The following is a 21,582-nucleotide window of genomic DNA, read 5'->3' on the forward strand; positions in this document are numbered from 1 at the left end:
TGCAAAGTATAGCAACCTCTTAGGAGCACCCTAGTTAATTAAATCTATAATATGTTAGGGTCAGAATTGATGTTTTGTAAAATCCTGGAGTCAGAAAGATCTAGGTTCAAATCTGGGCTTGGACACTTACTAGGTATGTGACCCTGGGAAAGTCATTGAACGCATATCTGCCTCAGTTCTTCATCTGTAAAATGGGAACACACTGGAGAAGGAAATGACAACCACTCTAGTACCTTTGCCAAGGAAAAGTCCCTCAGACAAATAGAGGCAGACAGGACAGAACAATAATAAGATCCTTCAAGTTCTAGGATCATCTGATTCTCTGATTCTGTGAAATTTCTTCCTGAATTAAAGTCCTTTTCCTCCTCACTTAAAAAATTTTGCTCCCCCCCACCCCGATGACTTCTGAATCTTTTGCTCATAATACTCCTCTAGCCTCAATCAAATTGATTGAGCCTGCTGACTTGGCAGGATTTACTTTGCTTTGATATGTACATCAGACCAAAGGAAATGAAATTCAGTAAACATACCTTCAATGCCTTCTGTAGACAAGGTCCTGTACTAGGTTGTTGTGTTTGTCCTTCATTGCTGAAGAAGACCATGCCATCAGAGAGATGATGACATGACTTGCACTTGACTTTGTTTTGAATGAGGGAGGGGCTGTGCAAGGTCACCAGCCTCACTTCTCCTTCAGAGCCATCTGAATCCAGTGACCTGATATTCATCAGGATGACTGGAGATGGCCCAGGATTCACTGGCAGACCCTGACCCTTTCAGGTCAAGGTCTATTCGGTACTTACCTAGAGTGAGATAATGCCATTCCTGTACTATTACTGAGGAATCAAAGGCAAAGCCAAACCAATCCTTACCCTGAAGGGGCTTACATTCTGACTTCCTAAATTCTAGTGTAAAAACATAGACTATGTTTCTTCTGATATGTGTACAAATGAAAGCTGGTGTCATATAAGCTCTACTTTTCTATAGAGGCAGCTATGTGGCAAAATGGAGAATGTGGTTCTATCAGCATTCTGGGTCAGAGTCAGGGAGCCCTGAGTTCAAATCCAGGCTCTGACACTTACTAATTGTGTAACCTTGGTCAAGCTGCTTAAGCTGTCTGCCTCAGTCACAAAATAGGAATGATAATAGCACCTTTTCCTAGAGTTGTAGTGAGTTTCAAATGGGATAATGTTTGTAAAACACTGAGCACAGGCACATAATAGGTGCTTAGTAAATATTTTTTTCCTTTCTGTTAAAGGCAAAATTTAGTGGCATTTTCATAAACCTTCTCCTCAGTTATTGATCTGAGACTTTAAGTGGGTTCTGCACTTGTCTTTGGTCACTGGGTCTCTTTGTCTCATGGGGCAATGAAAGAAAGATCCGTCTTCTACGTTACGTCCCCATGAAGAGTTTTCCACTTTATCTTAAAATTTTCTATTTGAAACCTATACCTAAGGATTCAGAATTATTTCCCCCCTTTTAAATGTTTGACTTTCTCCTTAATGCACTCTGGTTTTGTAGAGAACGAATACGTGAATTTATTTGGGGGGTTAAAATAGATATTTTATATTAAATGATATTATCAGAAAAGTGTTCTTTATGATCACGGAGCTGAGAAGTTCAGAGCACATTGGGACTCCTGGTGTAAAATGCTTCCTCCCAGTAGTGTTCCTATGTTTTTGCTTACTTATACAAGGGCTTTCTTTTATCTTTTTTTCCATTCTGTAAATGACTTCTGTGTGTAGATATTTTTATTCAACTCCTTCACAAAATCCTAGCGAAATACATATGTAAAAGTCAAAAATAATTTACAGGTTCACAAATATACACAAGTCAGAAAGTTACCTAGTTCATACATACATATAATACATGTTACCTGATATTACATGCTTGTTACTACTTTCAAACATCCTTCGTGCTGCAAAATTTGTCTTAGCCTCTTTATGTTTACTTATCCTAGCATCTACCCCCCAATGCCCAGGTTTACAATTTGTGTCCCAGCTTTCAGCTACAAATCATATCTGTAGGAAATACGTGTTTGAGATTTTCTCACAAAAATAGTTTCCCCATTTAAAAAAGCACTGAGGGGAAAACTTCCTAACAAATTCTAGCGATCTCAAAGTAGAATGTAGTAAGTTGCCTTTTGCTGGAAATTTTAGTCTATTTTTATATTTTTTGAGCCTGACATATTTTTCAATCATTTCAGTTTTTCATGATTTTATGGACCTAACTACTTACACTGTCATATCAGATCTAATATTTTTCTCTTCTTTCCTTGTAAAAACCTGAAACGTGTGTATATAGGACATCACATTAATGTCCGCGGAATTTTTTTTCATATTCAAAAAAGCAAAGATCATTTGTTCAGAATACCATGTACAAGATTGGGAAAATACAACTTTTTAAAAAAATAAGGTGACTTTGTGCAAGTAGGACAGACTAGAAGGGACTTTTTGTCATCTTTCCCTCTGAAGGAACACCAAAAACATGTTCTTAGAATGATGAGTCTATCCTTCCCGTACTGGTTTTATTCATTTTATCATGAACTAAATGAATCTTTTTATTTCTCACATGCATATGGATTTTATTATTGACCCAAAGTTGGCTATAGATTTTCCTTCAAATAGCCTCATTGCACTAATGGACTTTAGGTATATACTGAAAGCATATGTCTACCAAAATGCTAGGTTTTGCCAGAGTTGTGTGTATGTGGAATACAGAAACTGCAACTTATATATGTATATATATACACACACACACACACACATACACACACACACACACACACACACACATATATAGTTATATCTTTGTACCTCATAAGATGAAAACATAGAACAGAACTTCTTAGAAATACATGCCTCCGTATCACATACATGTAGATGTTATCTTTCCTTGCTGGTCCCTAAGACGTCTTGACAATTGTCATGTAGACACTGGACCGATCTGTAATTTTCGGCATTAAAAAGTAAAGGAACGGATCTAGGCAGCTGTTCAGGCTGCCCAGGCACAATGCTATGAGATAGGAAAAATATAAATCATCTACGTTGTTGTTGTGGTAGTTCACATGATGAGTAATAAGCAGTAGGTTACTTGGAGTGAAACAAATAGTGAAAATCACTAGGATGAGGAGACTCACTTTAATATACCAGAACCATTTCTGATCATAGGCCTTAAGTGTCCAGATGATGGATGTGTAGCAGAAGATAATGACCACAAGTGGAATTACAAATCCAACAAAGGCCAGAAAGATGAAGTAGTAGAGATGGAAGGGTGACATCATCTCCCAAGTGTTATGCACATCATGGCAGGTAGAGATCCCAAGTTGGTCCAGGTAATATACCTGCTTCGTTATGAAGAGCGGTACCATGCATAAGAAAAGAGCGACCCACACCAGGCTGCAAGCGAGCATCGCATAAGTGCGCTTTTTGAGCCCACGGTAGGTGAAAGGGTGAACAACAGCGAGGTAACGACTGATGCTGATGCAGGCAAGGAGCAGAGTGGTGCAATACATGTTGCCATAGAAAACAGCGGTGGTCATACGGCACATGACTTCTCCAAAGATCCAGTTATTTCCATGGAGATGATAGGCTATCTTAAAGGGAAGTGTGACACAGAAGAGGAGATCTGCCACAGACAAGTTAATGTAGAAGATGTTCATAGAGATGGACTTGGCCTGGAAGTAAAGCATCCACAGGGTTGCTGTGTTGGCTGACACACCCACTGCGAATACCACTATGTATATGGCAGGTATCAGCTTGGTGCTTAGGGAGCTCGTCAGATAACCTATGGTGTTATTGTTTACACGAAGGGTAACAATACTTGATTTCTCCTTAGCACACTTCTCTTTAGTTGGAGTAGTTTCAGTCCACCCTTCAACAGCAAAATCAGGGATTTTTTCATAGTAACTCGGAGGGGCACCTCGAAAGGTCTTGATACCTACGGTTGGCTTTCCAGCACTGTCAGGGTCCTGACCTGTACCTATAATAGAAAAGAATATTTAAGTTAGCAAGTAATTTCTTATGAAGGTCACAACTTTGGTTTTGCAAACAAAGCTTTTTTTATGATCACCTTCATGCAGTTGTAATAGATGGGTTTTGTTTTGCGATCAGACATGCTTGTTCAAGCTCAATGAATTAACAACTATTTGTTGACTACCTTGAGTTTGTCTGACGTAACGCCCACCAGTGTAGAGAACACAAAAGGTAAAGGACATGTAGAACCATACACCTCACATCCAAGGAGCTTAACGTGGTAGTTGGAGAAACAAAAGTAATAATTAGGTGAAATTTACAAATTCAAAATATTAAAGCAATTAAGTGACAAACTAATATCAACTGCAAGAACAATTCAAGATAAGAGTATGGAGAGATTAGTGTGGGCGTGAATGGTCAGGGAAAGTTTCTTGGAGGAAGTTCAGATTGTATGTATCTTAATACTTTAATGGGGAGGATTTAAATTAATAGAAGGAAAGAGAGGATAATCTAATCAGAAGGGGAGAATGTATATGAAATGAAAGAGGGCAGTTAGGAGACTGGGACAACTAAGATTGAAGCGTAATAAGAATACTAGGATTCTTTGACCATCTACCAATATTAATTCATCTGTTGGAATGCTTCACATGCAATCTTGTATCCAGCCACTAGTGAGGTGTTATATTACTTGAGCAACTGAATCATATTCCAATGATATTTCTTGGTATAAACAAAACCAGATGTCCCACCAAAAACATTGCATGTAAATGGAAGGATGGCTTACAGTTGCTCCTTTGCAAGGTGTGTATAATGGAATTGGTAGAGTTGATTCTTTGTTTGCTCCATGGCATTGAGAAACAAAGTTTTGTAAGATATTTGGATGTCTAGCTTTTGGTGCTCACAATAGGATAAGCAAATAGTACTTCCCGAAGATAAATTTAGTTTGTATGCCAAAATCCATTGAAGAGAATGAAAAAAGAGGAGAAAAATTCTTCAAAATTCTCTAATATGTAATGCCTTCATACTTCAAGGATAGTCATAGCACTCCAAAAACTGTTAAAAAAATATAGTTTGTAGTCAAGAAACAAAAATAAACAAATATATTCTGATGCTCCATATCCTAAATGCTTTAGATAAAAACCGAAACCATTGTGGCAAACTGAACAATACTATAATGAAAAGAAGCCAGCTAGGACTGCAGAGAATGTAGGGAAGAAGTTGTAATACATGACTTCTGGAACCATACAATTTGGCAATAAAAGATGAGAAATAGACAAAAACAAAAGCTATTTTTTCTTTCACCATTTATTTTTAAATGTAGCTAACTCAACTTAATAGCTGCAGTGACAAGGTTGAAGCAAACCAGACAATGTGTCAAGTCAATAGACGTTTGATCTCCTTGCCAAGTAGACAGACATGGTAGGCAAGGACCATATGGACTGGAGCAAGAGTTCTCAACCTTTCTGAGTCATGGACCCCCGTCAGTCTGGAGAAGCTTTTTCTCAGGACAGTGCTCATCAATGAATACAATAAAGATGACTAAGCAAACCAATTACGTAGAAATATAGTCAGCAAAATATTTTAAAAGCAAATTCATAGACGTCAAGTTCAAAACTTCCAATGTTGAGTATAAACTCATTTCTAAAACGCTGGGAAGAAGGATGGAGGTTTCCCAGAAATGGTCAAAATACAGTAAAGGAGAGCATGACTGTGCAGAGACTTTGAGAATCACCCTTCCAAGAGCATTTTGAGATGGAACTAGGAGAACAGACAAATAGATATGAAATAATGGACCTATTGGTATTTCCATGGTTTGTTTTTGATGAATATGATAGCGGAGTCACCTTTTGTGGACTCCTGGCTTCTTAAAAGATGTTGTGAGTGAGCAGCAGTGACAACAGAAAAACCATAAAACTGAGATTAGTGATATAGAGCCAAACATACTTTCTTCTACGTAGATAAGATATTGTTGGAAGATGCAATACAATTTTACATACACTCAGGAATTGATTTTCAAGGTATCTCGAAGGGAAAATCCAAAAGGATGGGAATATCAGTAAATACCAACCTGTGGGTTTGTTCTCTCATCTCTGTAAAGTCCTTTATTTGAATAACCTATACATATAACAAGGATATTCTTGATGTAAATAGGACAAGGGACAGGCATGGTTTTGTAGACTTCTTTTTCCCGTACAGCAGACTGTCATATCTTTCTAGCCACATCATTACCTGAATAAATAAGGAGAATTCCACTTTGCCTCAAATTTTTTTAAAGCATTTTATTTCATAAAACAAAATGCAAATTTTAAAGGCCGTCTTCAAACAAAGTTTCTTGCTGTATATTTCTTGCATTTATATACATGTTAAGATAATGCAAGATTCTATGACAAAAACGAACATGGCGATGACTGTTCAACAGCTCAGTGAGTGTTAATATCGGTAAAAAGTAAAACAGAGACACATGTTCACCCAGGGCATTGTTTTATGACATGAAGGATTCCTGTCATATAGGTCAAACAGAAGGATTACCCATAGATGGCAAGGTTTTTTTAATGCTCCTTTTTTTGCAATGCTAGTGAATGGCATCTAATTCCAGACACTGGACCCTACGAAGCCTCCATAGTGATGGGCAGGATTATCCCAAGGAGACTGACCATTCTCGTAGGAGAAAAGAAAGGATGATGTCAAATGCATATTGTCCAAATGGACAGATGGATGGTCAAGCCCTTGATTTTAAATGAGTGTGTATACATAAAATGGATAAGAATTGAAGATGGATGGTCAGTTGGGTCCAGAACTGCATAGGAAAAGATAGGGCCAGATTGTATCTGGTAAATGCAGGCATTTTTAATGGTCCTATATCCCTCGATACAAAAGCACATCTCTTAATATTTTCCTTATAATGTGATGGGGCAGCTAGGCAACACAGTGTATAGCATGCCAAGCCTGGAGTCAGGAAGACTCACTTTCCTGAACTAAAACCTGACCTCACACACTCATTAGCTGTGTGACCTTGGGCAAGTCATTTAACCATTTGCCTCAGTTTCTATATCAATAAAATGAGCTGGAGAAGGAAATGGCAAACCACTCTTGCATCTTTGCCAAGAAAACCCCAAATAGAGTCACAAAGAGTTGGATATGACTAAAAATGATGTAATGTGATTATGTCATAGAGAATCTCAGCCTCAGAAGCATCAGAATTGTAGATGACAAAAAACAGTGGTGACACATGTGGCAGATGTTAGCAGGTGTGGTATAATATATATACATACATGCATATATATGTATATATGTGTATATATGGATATATAAATACATACACACAATTATTTATATCTTAGTGGTCTTGATCACAAGAATTGGTGTAAGAAATATATATATATACACATATATATGACCACATATATGATCAGAAAAAGAGGTGGGTTGGTTAAGTATTGAAAAGGAAACATCCAATCAATGGACAGCAAAAGAGACAATCTTCTGTAATGCAGAGGTGTCAAACTTGTGACCTGCCCTAGTTGAGAAATGTTGAACCAAATCAATGAAAATACAGTACAGCATAGATAATGTTAATTTGCAGTTTTCTAGTTAATCCCTGCAGGGATTCATTTCTATTTGAGTCTGGCAGTACTGCTGTGATGGATAGAATCATGGTTACCTATGTACAAATGCCACCTCAGGTAACTCTATGGCCCTCTGAAAATAATGTAACTTTTTGCAGGTCCAGTTTCCTTATCTATAAAATGAGAACATAATAACACCCACCTCGCGTAGTTGTTTTGAGGACTAAATGAGACGTATACAGTGCTTTACAAATTTCAAAGCGGTGTATAAATGCAAACTATTTTGATCATTATACATGAGTACCACTGAGATAATGAAGAGAGCCAAGAGAAAGCTTACAGAACATTGGGTACATGCTCTGTAGAAGTTTTGTGGAAGGACATTGATACAAATCACCTAGACTGGGATTCTACCCTGGAGGAAGTACCTACCCTGAAGAATTCATAAGACCACCTGACTATCCGGATGAGGCTGTATGGGGTTGGAAATAGTTCACCTGAGAACAAGAGGAAAAGACTGGAGCTATGAACACCATTGGAGTGGCGAGAGTCACTGAAGGAATGCCATTAGAAAAAGCAGCAGATTTGCTAGAACTGAGCCTTTGACATCTTTCCTTTAGTTTAATAATGCAGAAGAAGGGTTTGAGGATGAAAATTTTCCCTTTTGTTACTCAGCTAGCACATTGGCATAAATTTTTTTTGCACTAGGACTCTGAAATACTTAAAGAATTTTTTTTCATGGTACAAAGTTAAATACTTAAGGATTTAAACATTGGCAAGCATAGTGAGCCTATCTGTTAAAGAATTTTCTTGCCTGTTTTGGAGTACAGCTATGAATTCCTACCTAAAGTAAATAAGACTGAATAACTGACTGGCCAGAATTTGGCTCCTAAAAGGGAGAAGTGAGAATGTGTCTACCCCATGCCCCTCCCCCAGGCTGTGACTATTTATACATGGCTTTTGGGGGTGTTGGTGGGTAACAAATGAAATGATCAGTCTTGGTTCTGGAGAGATGATGTTGGAACGTGATTCCTCCTGATAAAACATTGTGGTCTGTATCTACAGAATGGCATGTTCTCTGTCAGTCACAGTTATTTTATCAGATGGTTTTGCTTAAACATTTTTTCTTATGAGAGGATATTTTGGAGGGTATTGAAAGTGATTCTTGCTGACACAAAGAAAATTAAAATAAAAAATAGGAAACTCACAATTAAGAAACTACTATTCCTTGAAGTCACTTCATGTTTTGACTGTTTAGAAATATTTCATGCTGGAAAAGGTACTGGAATGAGTCAGTTTGACTCTGGTACTGATTACCTGAATGTCCCTTAATCTCCTTGGGGTTCCCTTTCCTTAAACTTATGATCTTATAATTGACAATAGTCGAACCTACATACTCTCTAACACCTATTTTTTTTTTAGCAAGATTCAGTGAACAAACATGTTTAAACATTATGAACATTTAAATTATTGTGTTTGGAATTAGGCATAGAGATAGACCCAAACCAGTCCCTTCCCTCAAAGGGCATATAGTTCCATTGGTAGCAAAGAATCAACAAACTTTTATTAAGAGTGCCTACTATGTGCAAGGTACTGTGCTGGGTGCGGGAGTGACATAAGACTCCAAAAGTTATGTAGTCCCTGACTATATACTATATATTCTATATATTCTCCTTGAATAAAATACTCACATATAAGTAAACAGAGAATATGTTCAACCTCCACACAACAGTCTGTGTCCTGAGTTTAGGCATTTTCACTGGCTGTCCTCCCTGCCTAGAACTCCCTGCCTCCTTCTCATTGCTTCCTTCAAGTTCTGGCCTTTCCCAATCCTCATCCATCTTAATGCCTTCCCTCTGAAATTGCTTCCAATTTACCCTCTATTACACTGTTTTATCATAGATTTTTTGCAGATTGCCTGCTCCCTTGTACTAGGAGCTCCTGGAGAACCAGGACTATATTTTTTACCTTTTTTTGGTATACCCTGCACTTAGCATAGTCTCTAAGCTCTTCATGGAGCCTGCCCCAGCCACTTTCATGGCTGTTGGGACAAATTGTTGTCTTCCCTTGAAGGAAGTCTTCACATACTTGGGATAGACACTGGCGCCCCCTCCCCTCCCCAAATTTACTGACATGTTTGATGCCTTTCTGTTTCCCTCCACCTGGTTTAGCATGTCTGCAGAGATGGTTTACTGGAGGGTGGCCATTGTATGTACAACTTCTTGAAGCCATGGGTCAGAGTTGAGTGCCAGGTGAGCACCAAAGAGTCAGAAAGCCCTCACATCAGAGCTGCTAATTCTCCCTGAATACCTCCTATACTCCTACTAGCAATCAGAACAATCAGGAAAGCCTCTTAGGAAAACCACCATACTGTAGAGGAACACTGAAGGCTTCTGGGGTGTACTAAGAAATGATGGTGAAGAAGTAGCGGGGGAAGACTTGACCGGGGAGAGGTGCAGGGAATGTCAAGTAGTACAGTTTGTCTGAAATATAGAGTGCACAAAGTAGAATAATGTATAGTAGGACTGGAAAGTGGGATGTGAGGGGACACTGGACATCTCCTAAGCACTTTACAAATATCAAATTTGACCATTAAAACAACCCTGGAAGTAGGTGGTGTTGTTATCATTATTCCTATTTTACAGATGAGGAAACTGAGTCAGCCAGAAGCAAAGTTGTGTGACTTGCTCAGGATCACACTGCTAGTATCTGAGAGCCAGATTTGAATTTGAGTGTGAAGGACTGTAAATTCCCCAAAGAGACATTTGCGTAGTGAAGCTTGTGTTTCAAGAGTATCACATTGGGAACTGTGTAGAGCAGTAGCTCTTAATCTGGAGATAGATTTCAAAGAGTCTGTGAGCTTGGAGGAGAATATATATTTTTTTTTATTTTAACGTAGTTTGCTTTGTAATCCTAGACTTGTTTGTCTTTTTAATGAATGTAAAAGCATCATACTGAGAAGAGGTCCATGGACTTAACCTGACTGCCAAAGGAGTCCATGACACAGAAAACTTAAGAACTCCTGGTACAGAGGGTGACTCGAAAAAGGGAGATCTGAAATTCAGTCATTCTGTCTTGTTCACTGTCCTTCTCTTGAGTCTCTGGAGAAAGGATCCGTTGCCAAAAATGCAAAAGCAAGTATGTCTTTCCTGTATTTTATGTGAACCTCTGTATGCTATAAATATATGATTTTAATGGAACAAATTCTTGTTCATTATGTATAGTAACAACTACAGTTAGCATTTATGTACTACCCACTGTGTGCCAGTCACTGAGCTAAGCTCTTGACAGATTTTTCTCACTTGATTCTCACAGCAACGTTTTGAGGTAGGTACTGTTAGCAGCCCCAATTTGCAACTGAAGATACCGCTGTTCTTCAGTCACTTTTCAATTGTGTCCTACTCTTTGTGACATTATTTGGGGTTTTCTTGGCAGAGATACTGGAGTGCTTGGCCATTTCCTTCTCCAGTGCATTTTACAGATGAGGAAACTGAGGAAGAAGTTAAGTGACTTGCCCAGGGCCATATAGCTATGAAGTGTCAGAGGCCAGATTTGAACTCAGGTCTTCCTGACTTCAGGTCCAAGACCCATCTGTATTGTATAAGCACAATTGCTTCATGAACAAGGTAGCATCCAAAATACAGCTGTATGGAAGATGAATTGGTAAACATTCAGTTTTTTGCTTTTTCACCTATTAATCTTTACTAACTATTTTGATAAATTTTTTCCATTCTCACATGCCACCTGAAGATTAGCATTCTCCCAGGATAAAGGTTTCTCACAAAATCTTAGTAAAGAAAAGCAATTGGTCAGCTTATTAATCCCTCTCATATGACTTCTGAATTCCTTTATACTAGTCACTAGCATTAAGGGGGGTGGGGAATACCTTTTTGCAAAATGTTAGATTTTAGCTGAGACTAGAAAGAAGTCAGAGAAGTAAGGAGGAGTCTGTGTGTGTGTGTGTGTGTTATTTATACATATATATGTATAAATCATATATATATCAGACTATATATATATATATATAATCTCAGAAGGCTTGTGTACCTTCCAGGATATATGTGGCTTCCTCAATGATAAGGTCCAATTTTTCCTTTCTCTGTCTTATTTGTATATGGTTGTTTGCATCTTAGCTCCTCATTAGGGAAGCAGGACCCATACACATCAGTACAACTAAGGGGCTTAAGTGGGCAGTAAATAAAAACACTCCTCATTTTTTTCTTTTTTATCCTCAGCTCTTCAGCAGCACATGGTAGGCATTTAGTAAATGCTTGTTGCCCCGAGTTTGGTGCAAGGTTAGACTTTAGATCTCTTCCAAAACACTATACTCATATGGTAACAGAAATGAGTGAAAGTTTTCATATATGGTTTTTAACTCCTGCTAGATAGAGGTTATGTCCAAATTTTCTGTGTGTGTGTATCTGTAAACACACACATGTGTGTGTGTGTGTATATATATGTATATGCATGTATACATATATATATGCATATACAGCTAGATATGTTGAAGTTAAGACATCTGTATGACATTCAGTTTGAGATTTCCAAAACATATTTGGAGATGGGATATTGGAAGTCAGTAGGGAGTTCAGAGATAGTTAAGTAGATTGGAGAATCATTTGTAAATAGATGATAATTAAATCCATGAAACTTAAATAGTATAGAGAAGAAAAGAGTGCCCAGGACAGACTCTTAGGGGATACTCATGGTTTGTAGGCAGGACCTGCATTGAAAAAAGGCCATTACATTTTGACAGTGTTTCTTTAAAATAAGCTGACAATACAAAATGTTTAAAGTCATATTTTATAGCACTGTATGTCCTAGAATATTATCCTTGATAAGGGAATGGTTTTTTTTAAAAGTATGTCACAATTTAAAATCAGTTCTTATGCTTACATAGTGATGAATTTCCCCAAATTGCACCATTATAAACAGTAGTGGTTCATAAACAGGCTGGTTCACCCCTGCTCTAAGACTTTCCTAAAATTATCCACTTTAGTTTGGCTCAGTATAGGTCATCCTAAGATTTTTCTTCTTTATAATGAAATATGTAAAATGTACACATTTCAGTATTTGATACCTTTTGTTTCAAGATTAATCTGTCTGTTTTCTAAAGCATGAAATTTGATGGAATGTTTCAGTAAAAGAATCCTGAGACCCATTCAGAGAGAGATACAGTATTCGTTATTTCATCGATAGGCCTCAATGATAAATATAGTCTTTATCTAATTTTTTCATTTTGATTCCTCACTCCTTTTTTAAAAACTTCATCTGTCTCTTAAATTTAAAAAATTGTAAACAATGATTTCTCTTAGAGTAAACAGCTATTCAAAGCTTCTTAGCTTAATCGTCCTGCTCAGCATTTCAGCTTAAACTATTCCGTAAAAGAAGCCTTGGTTTAAGAAATAAATATTCCTGATCCTTTGGTAGCACATATGGGACTGCTTTGGGGATTCCAACTCCCCATTTGAGAAATGCTCCTTTGAAGATGAATTAATTCACAATGCCTGTCTGCCTTGTGGCTCAGGAGTCACTGGGCACAAATCTTTATTTCTGTGTTCGCCTTGAAGGAAACTATGACATTATACATTAATGTTCTGATCACACCGTAATTTGCAGGCAGTAGAGAAAGAATAATTGTCATTTCACAGTACTTAAAGAAATTTTTTTTTAAAATTCCTCCTACCAATTTTCCTACTGAAAGTACAATTATAAAAGGACAAATTTTAACAGCTGGGTTACTTAACTAGCTAAGTATTGACCAGATATCTGGTTACAGTAACACCCTGTATAAACTTGTGCACCCTGAATTTATCTGAATACGATGAGGAAGCTGGCATAAGAAACAGTATGTTTTGTTAGTATAAAAAAATACATTTTGGGATTTTTCAGAGTCAATTCTCAGATACCCAAAAGTGCCTCACAAGGAAAGAATAGTTGATTTAATTGCATTCACCAGATTTCTTTCATTGGGTCACAAAGCATGTCTCAGTACTACCAACATATAAATATTTACTATAGTCCTGTAGCATATGACTATTTTTCATCTTTCAGGGACCTTTTTGTATGAGAATCACATAGAAATTGTATTTTTGTTGATTTACCCTCTAGAACTTAAAGACTGAAACGCACCTTTTTATCGAGACCTTATAACCTTTATCCTACAGGAAAAACTGTTAACTTGACCCGTAATTTCTCATTATAAGTTAACTCACAATTTAAGGAAAAAAAACTTACCACTTTGACTCATAATTGGTGATAAGAAGAACAGTGGAATCGTTGCCCAAAGGAGAGTTTTCATTTTGATCACTGGAGTTCCCTTCATCAAATATTTTTGTTTCTTAGCGCAGATGGAGGTCTTTCCTTGATTTCATAATTTAGGAACAGAGAACAAAATATTAGGAGCCTTCTTTCTGTAAGCGTGCCCAGGATTATGAACTGCTGGGAAGTTTTCTTAGCTTTCTGCAGCAAAAGGGTGTAGCACATGTGAACACGTAACTATGCATGACTCATTCTGAGCCTCTGGCAAACAAGGAAAATATTAAGTTCACAGAAAAAGCCATTTTAACTCTTAGCTTTCATTTAATATGAGTTATTATTGGTAAGTGTGATTTCTACCCCGTGCATGATTAAAATGTGAACCTGTAATTGTATTTACAAACAATAAAAGTATTTATGAGCAAATATACTTAATGGTGATAGGAATAAGCTAAAAACAAGTGGGGCTGGCCCCTCAGTTTTATTTAGTTCCATTATTTCAGTACCGCTTGTTTGATAAAAATCAAGATGACTGTACTCTGGAATTCCTTTATAATAATTGGGCTTTATTTATGTGATTAGGAACTCTGTATAAGCTTGCTTTTTTCTCCTTCGCATCATCAACCTCAGCAACAAAAACGATGCCACATTTTCATAAAATTTTAGTTGACCCAATTCTTTAACCTTTGTTTTCTCATAGGATCTTTCCAATAAGTCTGTGAGGAGGTATTCCTTGTTTTGTTATGTGGGAGGAGACTTTCACAGGGCTTCTGGCACTTGCCTAAGTTCACATAGCTGTTAAGTAGCAGAACTGAGACTCAAACCCAGGATTTCTAAATCCTAATCTAGTTTCTTCCATTTTACAACGTCTAATAGTTTTGCTTAGTTCCTCCCTCCTCCTTTTTTTCCCCTCCATCTTCCCAAAACACACCATATCTCAGTTCTTAGAGTCTTACATGCATAATGTAAATGAATGACTATTCATAAGTCTGTGATTGGGTGGCCACTTTGGATGTTCTTCATGTCTTCATGTGAGTTTCTAAGAGTCACATGAATTTAATACTTGTGTGAATAATTCTGGTGGCCTGAGTATCACTGAATATTACACTTTTAAACACACAAAAATTAACTGATGGATTTTAAACATCAAATACCATATTATAATCACATGGTCATTTATAATGCTAGTTTTAGAAAACAATGATATAGCAAAGATAACGAATCCTATGTAGATTCTGCAATTGGCTGCAGTTTCCTTTGTTATATTCTCCTATTCTTTCTTTTCTTTTCTTTTTCTTTCTTTTCCCCTTTTGATGGAGACAATCAGAGTTAAGTGACTGGTCCAGGTTCATATAGCTAGTAAGTATGTGAAACTAGAGAGGTCTTCCTGACTCCAGGGCTGGTGCCACCTGACTGCCCCTACTCTTTCAAGGAATACTTAAAACAAATTTCATTTGAAACCATAGGAGATTTTGGCTTAAATGGAATGGTCCCCATTAGTTCAGTTTTTGTGACTAAGTCCTTAGACAATAGAACAATAGTTGTTGTCATTTTTCTCTGTTTTTAAATTCATTCTATGGTGTGTTTTCTACAGATTAGTGAGTTCCCAACTTTCTTCATGATTGTGTTAAGCATAGTAAGGCAGCCCTTGTATTTGACAATTAATAATCCTACTGGTGGAAATGTATCTGAAGGAGGGTCATCTCCAGTCATCCTGATGTGTATCTGGCCACTGGACCCAGATGGCTCTGGAGGAAAAAATGAGACTGGTAACTTTGCACAGCCCTGCCTCCTTGAAATCCAATTCACTTGCAAGCCATGGCATCACCTTCTTGATGGCATGGTCTTCTTCAAGGATGAAGGACAAACAACAATTTCAAGGAAATTTTAAATCAAACAATGAGCATTTATTAATGGAAAAATAGTAGGAAGACATGCAAATAAACTCCTTCTCCCACAAAAAATGAAATATCCCCCAAATAGATCTAGAAAATGCATCAGACCAAGTCCTCATGGGAAAATTCAAGTAAACATCACAATGAGTCAGCCCAGATCAGCAACAGAAAACAGAGAGATTTGTGGACAAAGAGAGATGGAATCTGGCCAGGAATACTCATTCCAATACTCATTCGAGGTGGCCTCGAGCATTCCAGTGTAGGGAAAGTTTATGTACCAGGGAAAGAGAGGCTCCCTGGTTTCAAGGCATAGCCACTAGAGAGACTATGAAAGGCTTACTGCAGAAAGTGACCCTTGAACTGTTGAATATTGATTAAATGAGTATGTAGAAGTGAGGAAAGAGCACATCCCAAGCACTGAGGCAGCCAGCACAAAGGCACAAAGAGCAGCACGTAAGCCAATGAGAGCGGGTAGAGGGCAATAAAGTGTGAGAAGACTGGAAAGCTAGGAAGGGGCACGTTGTAAAGTCAGCAGATTTCATATTTGATCCTGGGCATGATGAGAAGTTTCCTGAGTAGGGAAATATGATCAGACGTGCACATTAGAAAAATTGCTTTGGAAGTTTTTGTTTTGTTTTGGTATGGTTGGTTTGGAACAAGGCAACATGTGAGGCAGTTAGGTAGCTCAGTGGAACTTAAAGTTAGGAAGATCTGAGTTCAAATCTGTCCTCAGATACTTACTAGCTGTGTGACTCTGGGCTTGTCACTTAACCTTGTTGACCTCAGTTTCCTCATCTATAAGATGTGCTAGATGAGGAAATGACAAACCATTCTAGTATCTTTTCCAAGAAAACCCCAAATGGGGTACAAAAGGTTGAACATGACTAAAATGATATAACAGCAAAGTGAGATGTAAAGACAGGAAGACAAATTAGAAAGTTTTTATGATAGGCCAGGGAACGAGAAAAGGAGGGGCCCAAACTAAAATAATGACCATGTGAATAAAGAGAAGTGTGAATGTCCAAAAGATAGTACGTGTAGTCATGACAAGATTTGGCAACTCATTCATTGTTGGGATGAGAGTGAGAAAGGGTTACATCAAGATTGCAAACCTATAGGATTATAGATTTAGAGGAGAAGGGGATGTTGTAGGTCATCTGGTCCAGCCCTTCTCATTTGATAGATGAGATATGGAGACCAAGAGAGGTTGAGTTACTTGCCCAGAGTCACATCACTAATGAATCTCTAAATTGGGATTTGAACCCAGATTTTCCTGATTCTGACCATTCCATCCTTTGTGCCACATTGTCTTGTGCAAAATAGACCTCATGCCCTCCACGGTAGTAGGCATGTTTGAAAGAGGGTGGGTTTATGAGTTATGATGATGAGTTCTGTTTCTGGGCATGTTAGTTTGAGGTATTTACCGGATAGCCAGACTTTCGTATTGTCTAAAAGGCAAATGAAGATGTGTGACAGTTGCTCAGGAGAGAGACTAGGGCTGAATATATAGATCTGCACATCATCTAAAGAAAAATTATAATTGAACCCATGGGAACTAATGAACTCAAATTGATAAAAAAGGAGAAAAAAGATTGTACCACAGAATTAGGGGATACAGCCAGTTATTGAACATGACATGTTCAGAGTTCCAGCAAATGAGACTAAGAATAAGCAGTCACAGAGGCTGGATAAATAACCCAGAGAAGGCAGTGCCATGAAAACCTAGAGAGGAGGAGGTGATTACCCATGTCAAAGGCTGCAGAGAAGTTAAGAAAGTGAGGATCGATGAAAGGTAATTATATTTGGAAATTAAGAGAGCATTGGTAACTTGGAGAGAAAAGCTTCCGCTGAATGTTGAGGTCAGAAAGTAGATAACTGAAGGTTTAGAAGAGAGTGAAGGGTTGGGATGTGGAGGCACTGGTTGCAGATGGCTTTTCCAAATGGTTTAGCTGAGAAAAGAAGGAGCGATTGATTATTCTTTAGCATGGTAGGATCTTGTCAGGGTTTCTTAAGGATAGTGCAGACTTAGGTGTGCTTATAGTCACTAGGGAAGGATCTGGTAGCTGGGAAGAGACTGAAGATTAGAGAGAAATCTGAGTTTACTGAGGAAACAATTTGCTGAAAGGGATGGAAAGGTATGGGATGAAGGGTATATGTAAAGGAGGTTTTCTTGGCAAATAAAAGTACTACCTTTTAAAGACTGGAAGAAAGGAGGCTATACTGGGGGTAGAGAATGTGATGTATTGAGATGGGAAGAAAGGAAGAAAATCTCTGTGTGTGTATGTGTATGCTTGTATGAGGTGAGGTCCATCTAAATATCTGGGAGGAGTGGGAGAAAATAAGAAGATCTACTTTGGACATGTTTGTTTTGAGAAGCCTGAAGCTTGCAGTTCAGGCAACATGAAATTTGAATTCAATAGAAATAAATCTGTTCTGTAATCTGAATCAGGAGATGATCAAATCTGTGGTAGCCCAGGAGATCACCAAGTAAGAGTATTAAGAAAAAAAAGGGCCCAAGACAATACCCAAAAATACTTTGGGGGAATATTCACAGTTAGCTGCCAAGTCATACATGAAAAGCCAGGAGTGGCTGGAGAGGTCAACAACCAGAAAAACAGCCAAAATGCAGAAGTACGGAGTCTAAGAAGAGATAGTGGCTTACAGTGTTAGACTCTCCTCTGCTTGTTTGCCAAAATTCCTAGCTCTGTATCTAATAATAATAAACTTGCCTGGTGGTGAAGCGTTCTCATCAACACTCAGCCTTCTAAACAGGCTTGTTTAGAAAAACACTTTCTAGACATCTCTTTTTTACACATCTCCTTTTTTTATGTGCCTTCCTTTGCTGGTATGCCAACTCTCTATACCTCTACCTACTCTTCCCTCCAAAAAAAAAAACCTTACCAAACTAGCTTCCTCTTGATAAAATTAGCTAATATGGGCAGAAGGGTCTAGACCTCAGTTTCCTCATCTGTAAAATGAAACAGCCAGAATTGATGTCATCTGAGGTGCCTTCCAAATCTAACCTTCCATTATAGAACATATTCTGTTTCTTTGGCAGAGGTATAGATTAGATCTTGAAGGACAACTTCTAAGTCATTTATTCCAAACTCTTCATTTTTATAGATCAGGAAATTGGAAGTTCAGAGCACCTAAATGTCTTGCCCAAGATCACATAATTAGTAATTGGCAGAGCCAGTATCTGAACCCAGGTCCTTTGATTTTCAATTAATTTCATCCCTTTTTCCCCTGAGCCTTTGCCTGAATCTCTTTCTTCTGTCATTTCCTCCTCATTTGTTCATTCAACAAACATTTTATTAAGTTTCTACCATGTTAAAGACACTGCTCTTGGCAGCAGGAATATGAAGACATAAGGGTCCTGTTTCCTCTTTCCCCTCCCAACTCACCACATTCTTTTGAAGTAGTTGATGAAGAAATTGAGTCAGAAAGATCACAGAAAGGATTTTAGCTTTAGAAATAAGGAAGGGATTTTAAAGGTCATCTAATTCAATTCCTTCATATTTAACAGATATGGAAAGACAGGCTAGGATCACAGGTGAGGAACCTGTGTCCTCAAGGCCACTGGTGACCCTCTAGGTCCTCAAGTGCAGCCCTTTGACTGAATCCAGACTTCACAGAACAAATCACCTTAATTAAACGATTGTTTTTCTGTAAAACTTGAACTCAGTCAAAAGGTCACACACGGCCATATGTGGCCTTGAGGCCCAGGCTCCTTATTCCTAGGCTAGGTAAGCTTGTCCAGTATAACTTAGGAAGTGGCAAATTTTGAATCAGAATCCATGTCCTCTCACTGCAAATCCAGTGTCTTTGTATTTTACGGTGCTCGTGAAGCAGCTTGCCTAGTAACAAGATAGCATTGGGGCTGAGGGACAGAGAGGTGGGAATGCTGAATGGTACTCATTAGTTAGACATGAATGATTAACCTACTGTGCTGTTAGTTCATGAGGTTTTTACCTCATTAGAATTCTTGTTGCCAAACTGTGATGATAGCCAAAATGATTTTATTTTTTGTACATAATTTCTATTTTGGAGAAGTAAAAGGATTATAGAAGGTCTTCCATCTTCCATCTTGTTGGGCGCATCACTCCTTTGTAAGTTCATCTTTGGTTACTAGTATTCTCTTCCTATTTGAAGTCCATAAGTTGTTTGGTATTTTGTTTGGTGTATTTCTTAGAAAATGAAGGGTTTCACTGGTTTCCCTAGAGACACATGATTTTTTTTATGATGTGAGGCTATCTACAATCCTTTATAAATGCCACTTTGTAAAGTTGTCCTCTGTATTGCATCAACTAGTCAGTCATCACCTTTGCCATAAAGTTGTATAGTGTAGCTACCCTCTTATAACAGGTAAGTATCTGTTAACTGAGAAGATTGTAAAGTAGAAATAGTTCAACAAATTATTTGACTGCTGAGAAAGCACTTACTCATTTGGTATAGCATTACTCATTTGTTTGTTCTTTCTATTAATTCTTTTTTCCAGTCTGATAAGTCTCAAGTTCTTTTGCACCAAGAAATACAGGCAGGAATAGACTATGCCAACCTGGATGTGGTTAAAGTAAGCAAAGGTAAGCAATCCCCTATTTGGTTTGATATAGACTACCTTATTCTTATGTACATCTTCTATTATTTCTGTTCTCCATTTCTGGACTGGTCAGTCTGAAATAGATTTCAACTCATTTTTAGACCTACTTTTGTTATATTATTTTAAATAATTCAGAACTCTTCTCAAAAAACTTCAGAAGACTGATTTGTTTCTATATGAAATTAATCTCCAAGTTTTCTTTCTTTCTCTCCTTCCTCCCCCCTCTCCCTCTATCCATCTCTCTTTCTAACTCCGTTTACCTCCCTCCCTCCCTTCTTTACTTCCTTCTACCCAACCATCCTTCTATTCTTCTATATTCACTTGTAGAAAATTTCTTTTTTGCAGTTATCACCTTTCTGTCCTGTAAATCTTCCTCCTTCTCATTATCTTCCATGATGAAAACTAGAAAACATTTTCTTTCAATTGTCTTGTGGAAGGAATTTCCTGATGATATAAGAAGAAAAAACCTGTCATTTCACTTGTATAAGTGAAAATAAAATAAGCCCTGTAACACCTCATAAATTCATCCTTAGTGGCATAATTAGAGATTCATTATATTTAATCAAAAGTAGTCTGATGAAGTTCCTTAATTTTGCATTCCAGATGTGTTTTTAAACTTTAAAGGAATTTTAAAAAATATCAAACATCCATGGTTTACATCTGCTTCTTATTTTCTCAGATGGGAACAAATATGTATATTTCTCCAACCTGAACTTTTCCAACGTTGGCGGAAATATAAATGTCTTCCTTTCCTGCAGATCTAGATGAAAACAAAAATAATTTAGATGCATTTTGATTTGATAATTTGATGCATGAGATAGGAACATATGGAAAAATGAATGTCTCATAAATTTCTAAACCCCTTAGAAAGTGCAAAGAAACTTACAGTGAAGGCACAAAAAGAAGCTAAGATGGGCAATGATGCTCTTTTTCAGAGTAAGCTTGCTTTAAAATGTTTTGTTTTTTTATTTCAACTTCTGTTTAAATCTGGTGTTGCAATGAGGCCTCTCATTCCTTAGACTATTAAGGAAACCATGGTTACAGAATGCTGCATATACAGTCTGACCTTCACTTGAGTTGGTTCTGCTTAATTCTTTTTCTTGTTAAAGGGAGGGAGGGATTACATTCCTGGATGCTATTTTCACAAAAACCATCAACTTATTTTTTTATTGAAGGAGATTAAGTAGATTAATATGTGTGTGTCCGTCCTTCATTGCCCAAGAAGACCATGCCAGACATGACTTGCACTTGACTTTGTTTTGAGTGAGGGAGGGCTGTGCAGGTCACCAGCC

General features: G+C 37.6%; 2 protein-coding genes across 4 annotated transcripts in view; one reads left to right on the top strand and one right to left on the bottom strand.

The window, feature by feature from the left end:
- IQGAP2 (IQ motif containing GTPase activating protein 2) overlaps positions 1-21,582 on the top strand; it is a 340,434-nt gene that overhangs the window by 224,721 nt on the left and 94,131 nt on the right. For all 3 annotated transcript variants that reach the window (XM_072606382.1, XM_072606381.1, XM_072606383.1), the window contains one exon: positions 20,189-20,273. In XM_072606382.1, the coding sequence (XP_072462483.1) occupies positions 20,189-20,273 (85 nt within the window). The remainder of the gene's footprint in view (positions 1-20,188; positions 20,274-21,582) is intronic.
- On the bottom strand, positions 1,731-14,043 carry F2RL2 (coagulation factor II thrombin receptor like 2). The gene is made up of 2 exons (XM_072606384.1): positions 13,775-14,043; positions 1,731-3,978 (listed from the first exon to the last, which is right to left on the bottom strand). The coding sequence occupies exons 1-2, from the start codon at positions 13,860-13,862 to the stop codon at positions 2,903-2,905; spliced, it is 1,164 nt and encodes a 387-aa protein (XP_072462485.1). The 5' UTR covers positions 13,863-14,043; the 3' UTR covers positions 1,731-2,902.

This window comes from Notamacropus eugenii, chromosome 4, assembly GCF_028372415.1.
Source record: "Notamacropus eugenii isolate mMacEug1 chromosome 4, mMacEug1.pri_v2, whole genome shotgun sequence".
NCBI lineage: Eukaryota > Metazoa > Chordata > Mammalia > Diprotodontia > Macropodidae > Notamacropus > Notamacropus eugenii.

Excerpts from the sequence above, each read along its gene's own strand:
- F2RL2 (XM_072606384.1), bottom strand. The coding sequence starts at position 13,862 with ATGAAGGGAACTCCAGTGATCAAAATGAAAACTCTCCTTTGGGCAACG. Across the intron at positions 3,979-13,774 it reads ACCAATTATGAGTCAAAGTG|GTACAGGTCAGGACCCTGAC; the intron begins GTAAGTTTTTTT and ends TTTCTATTATAG.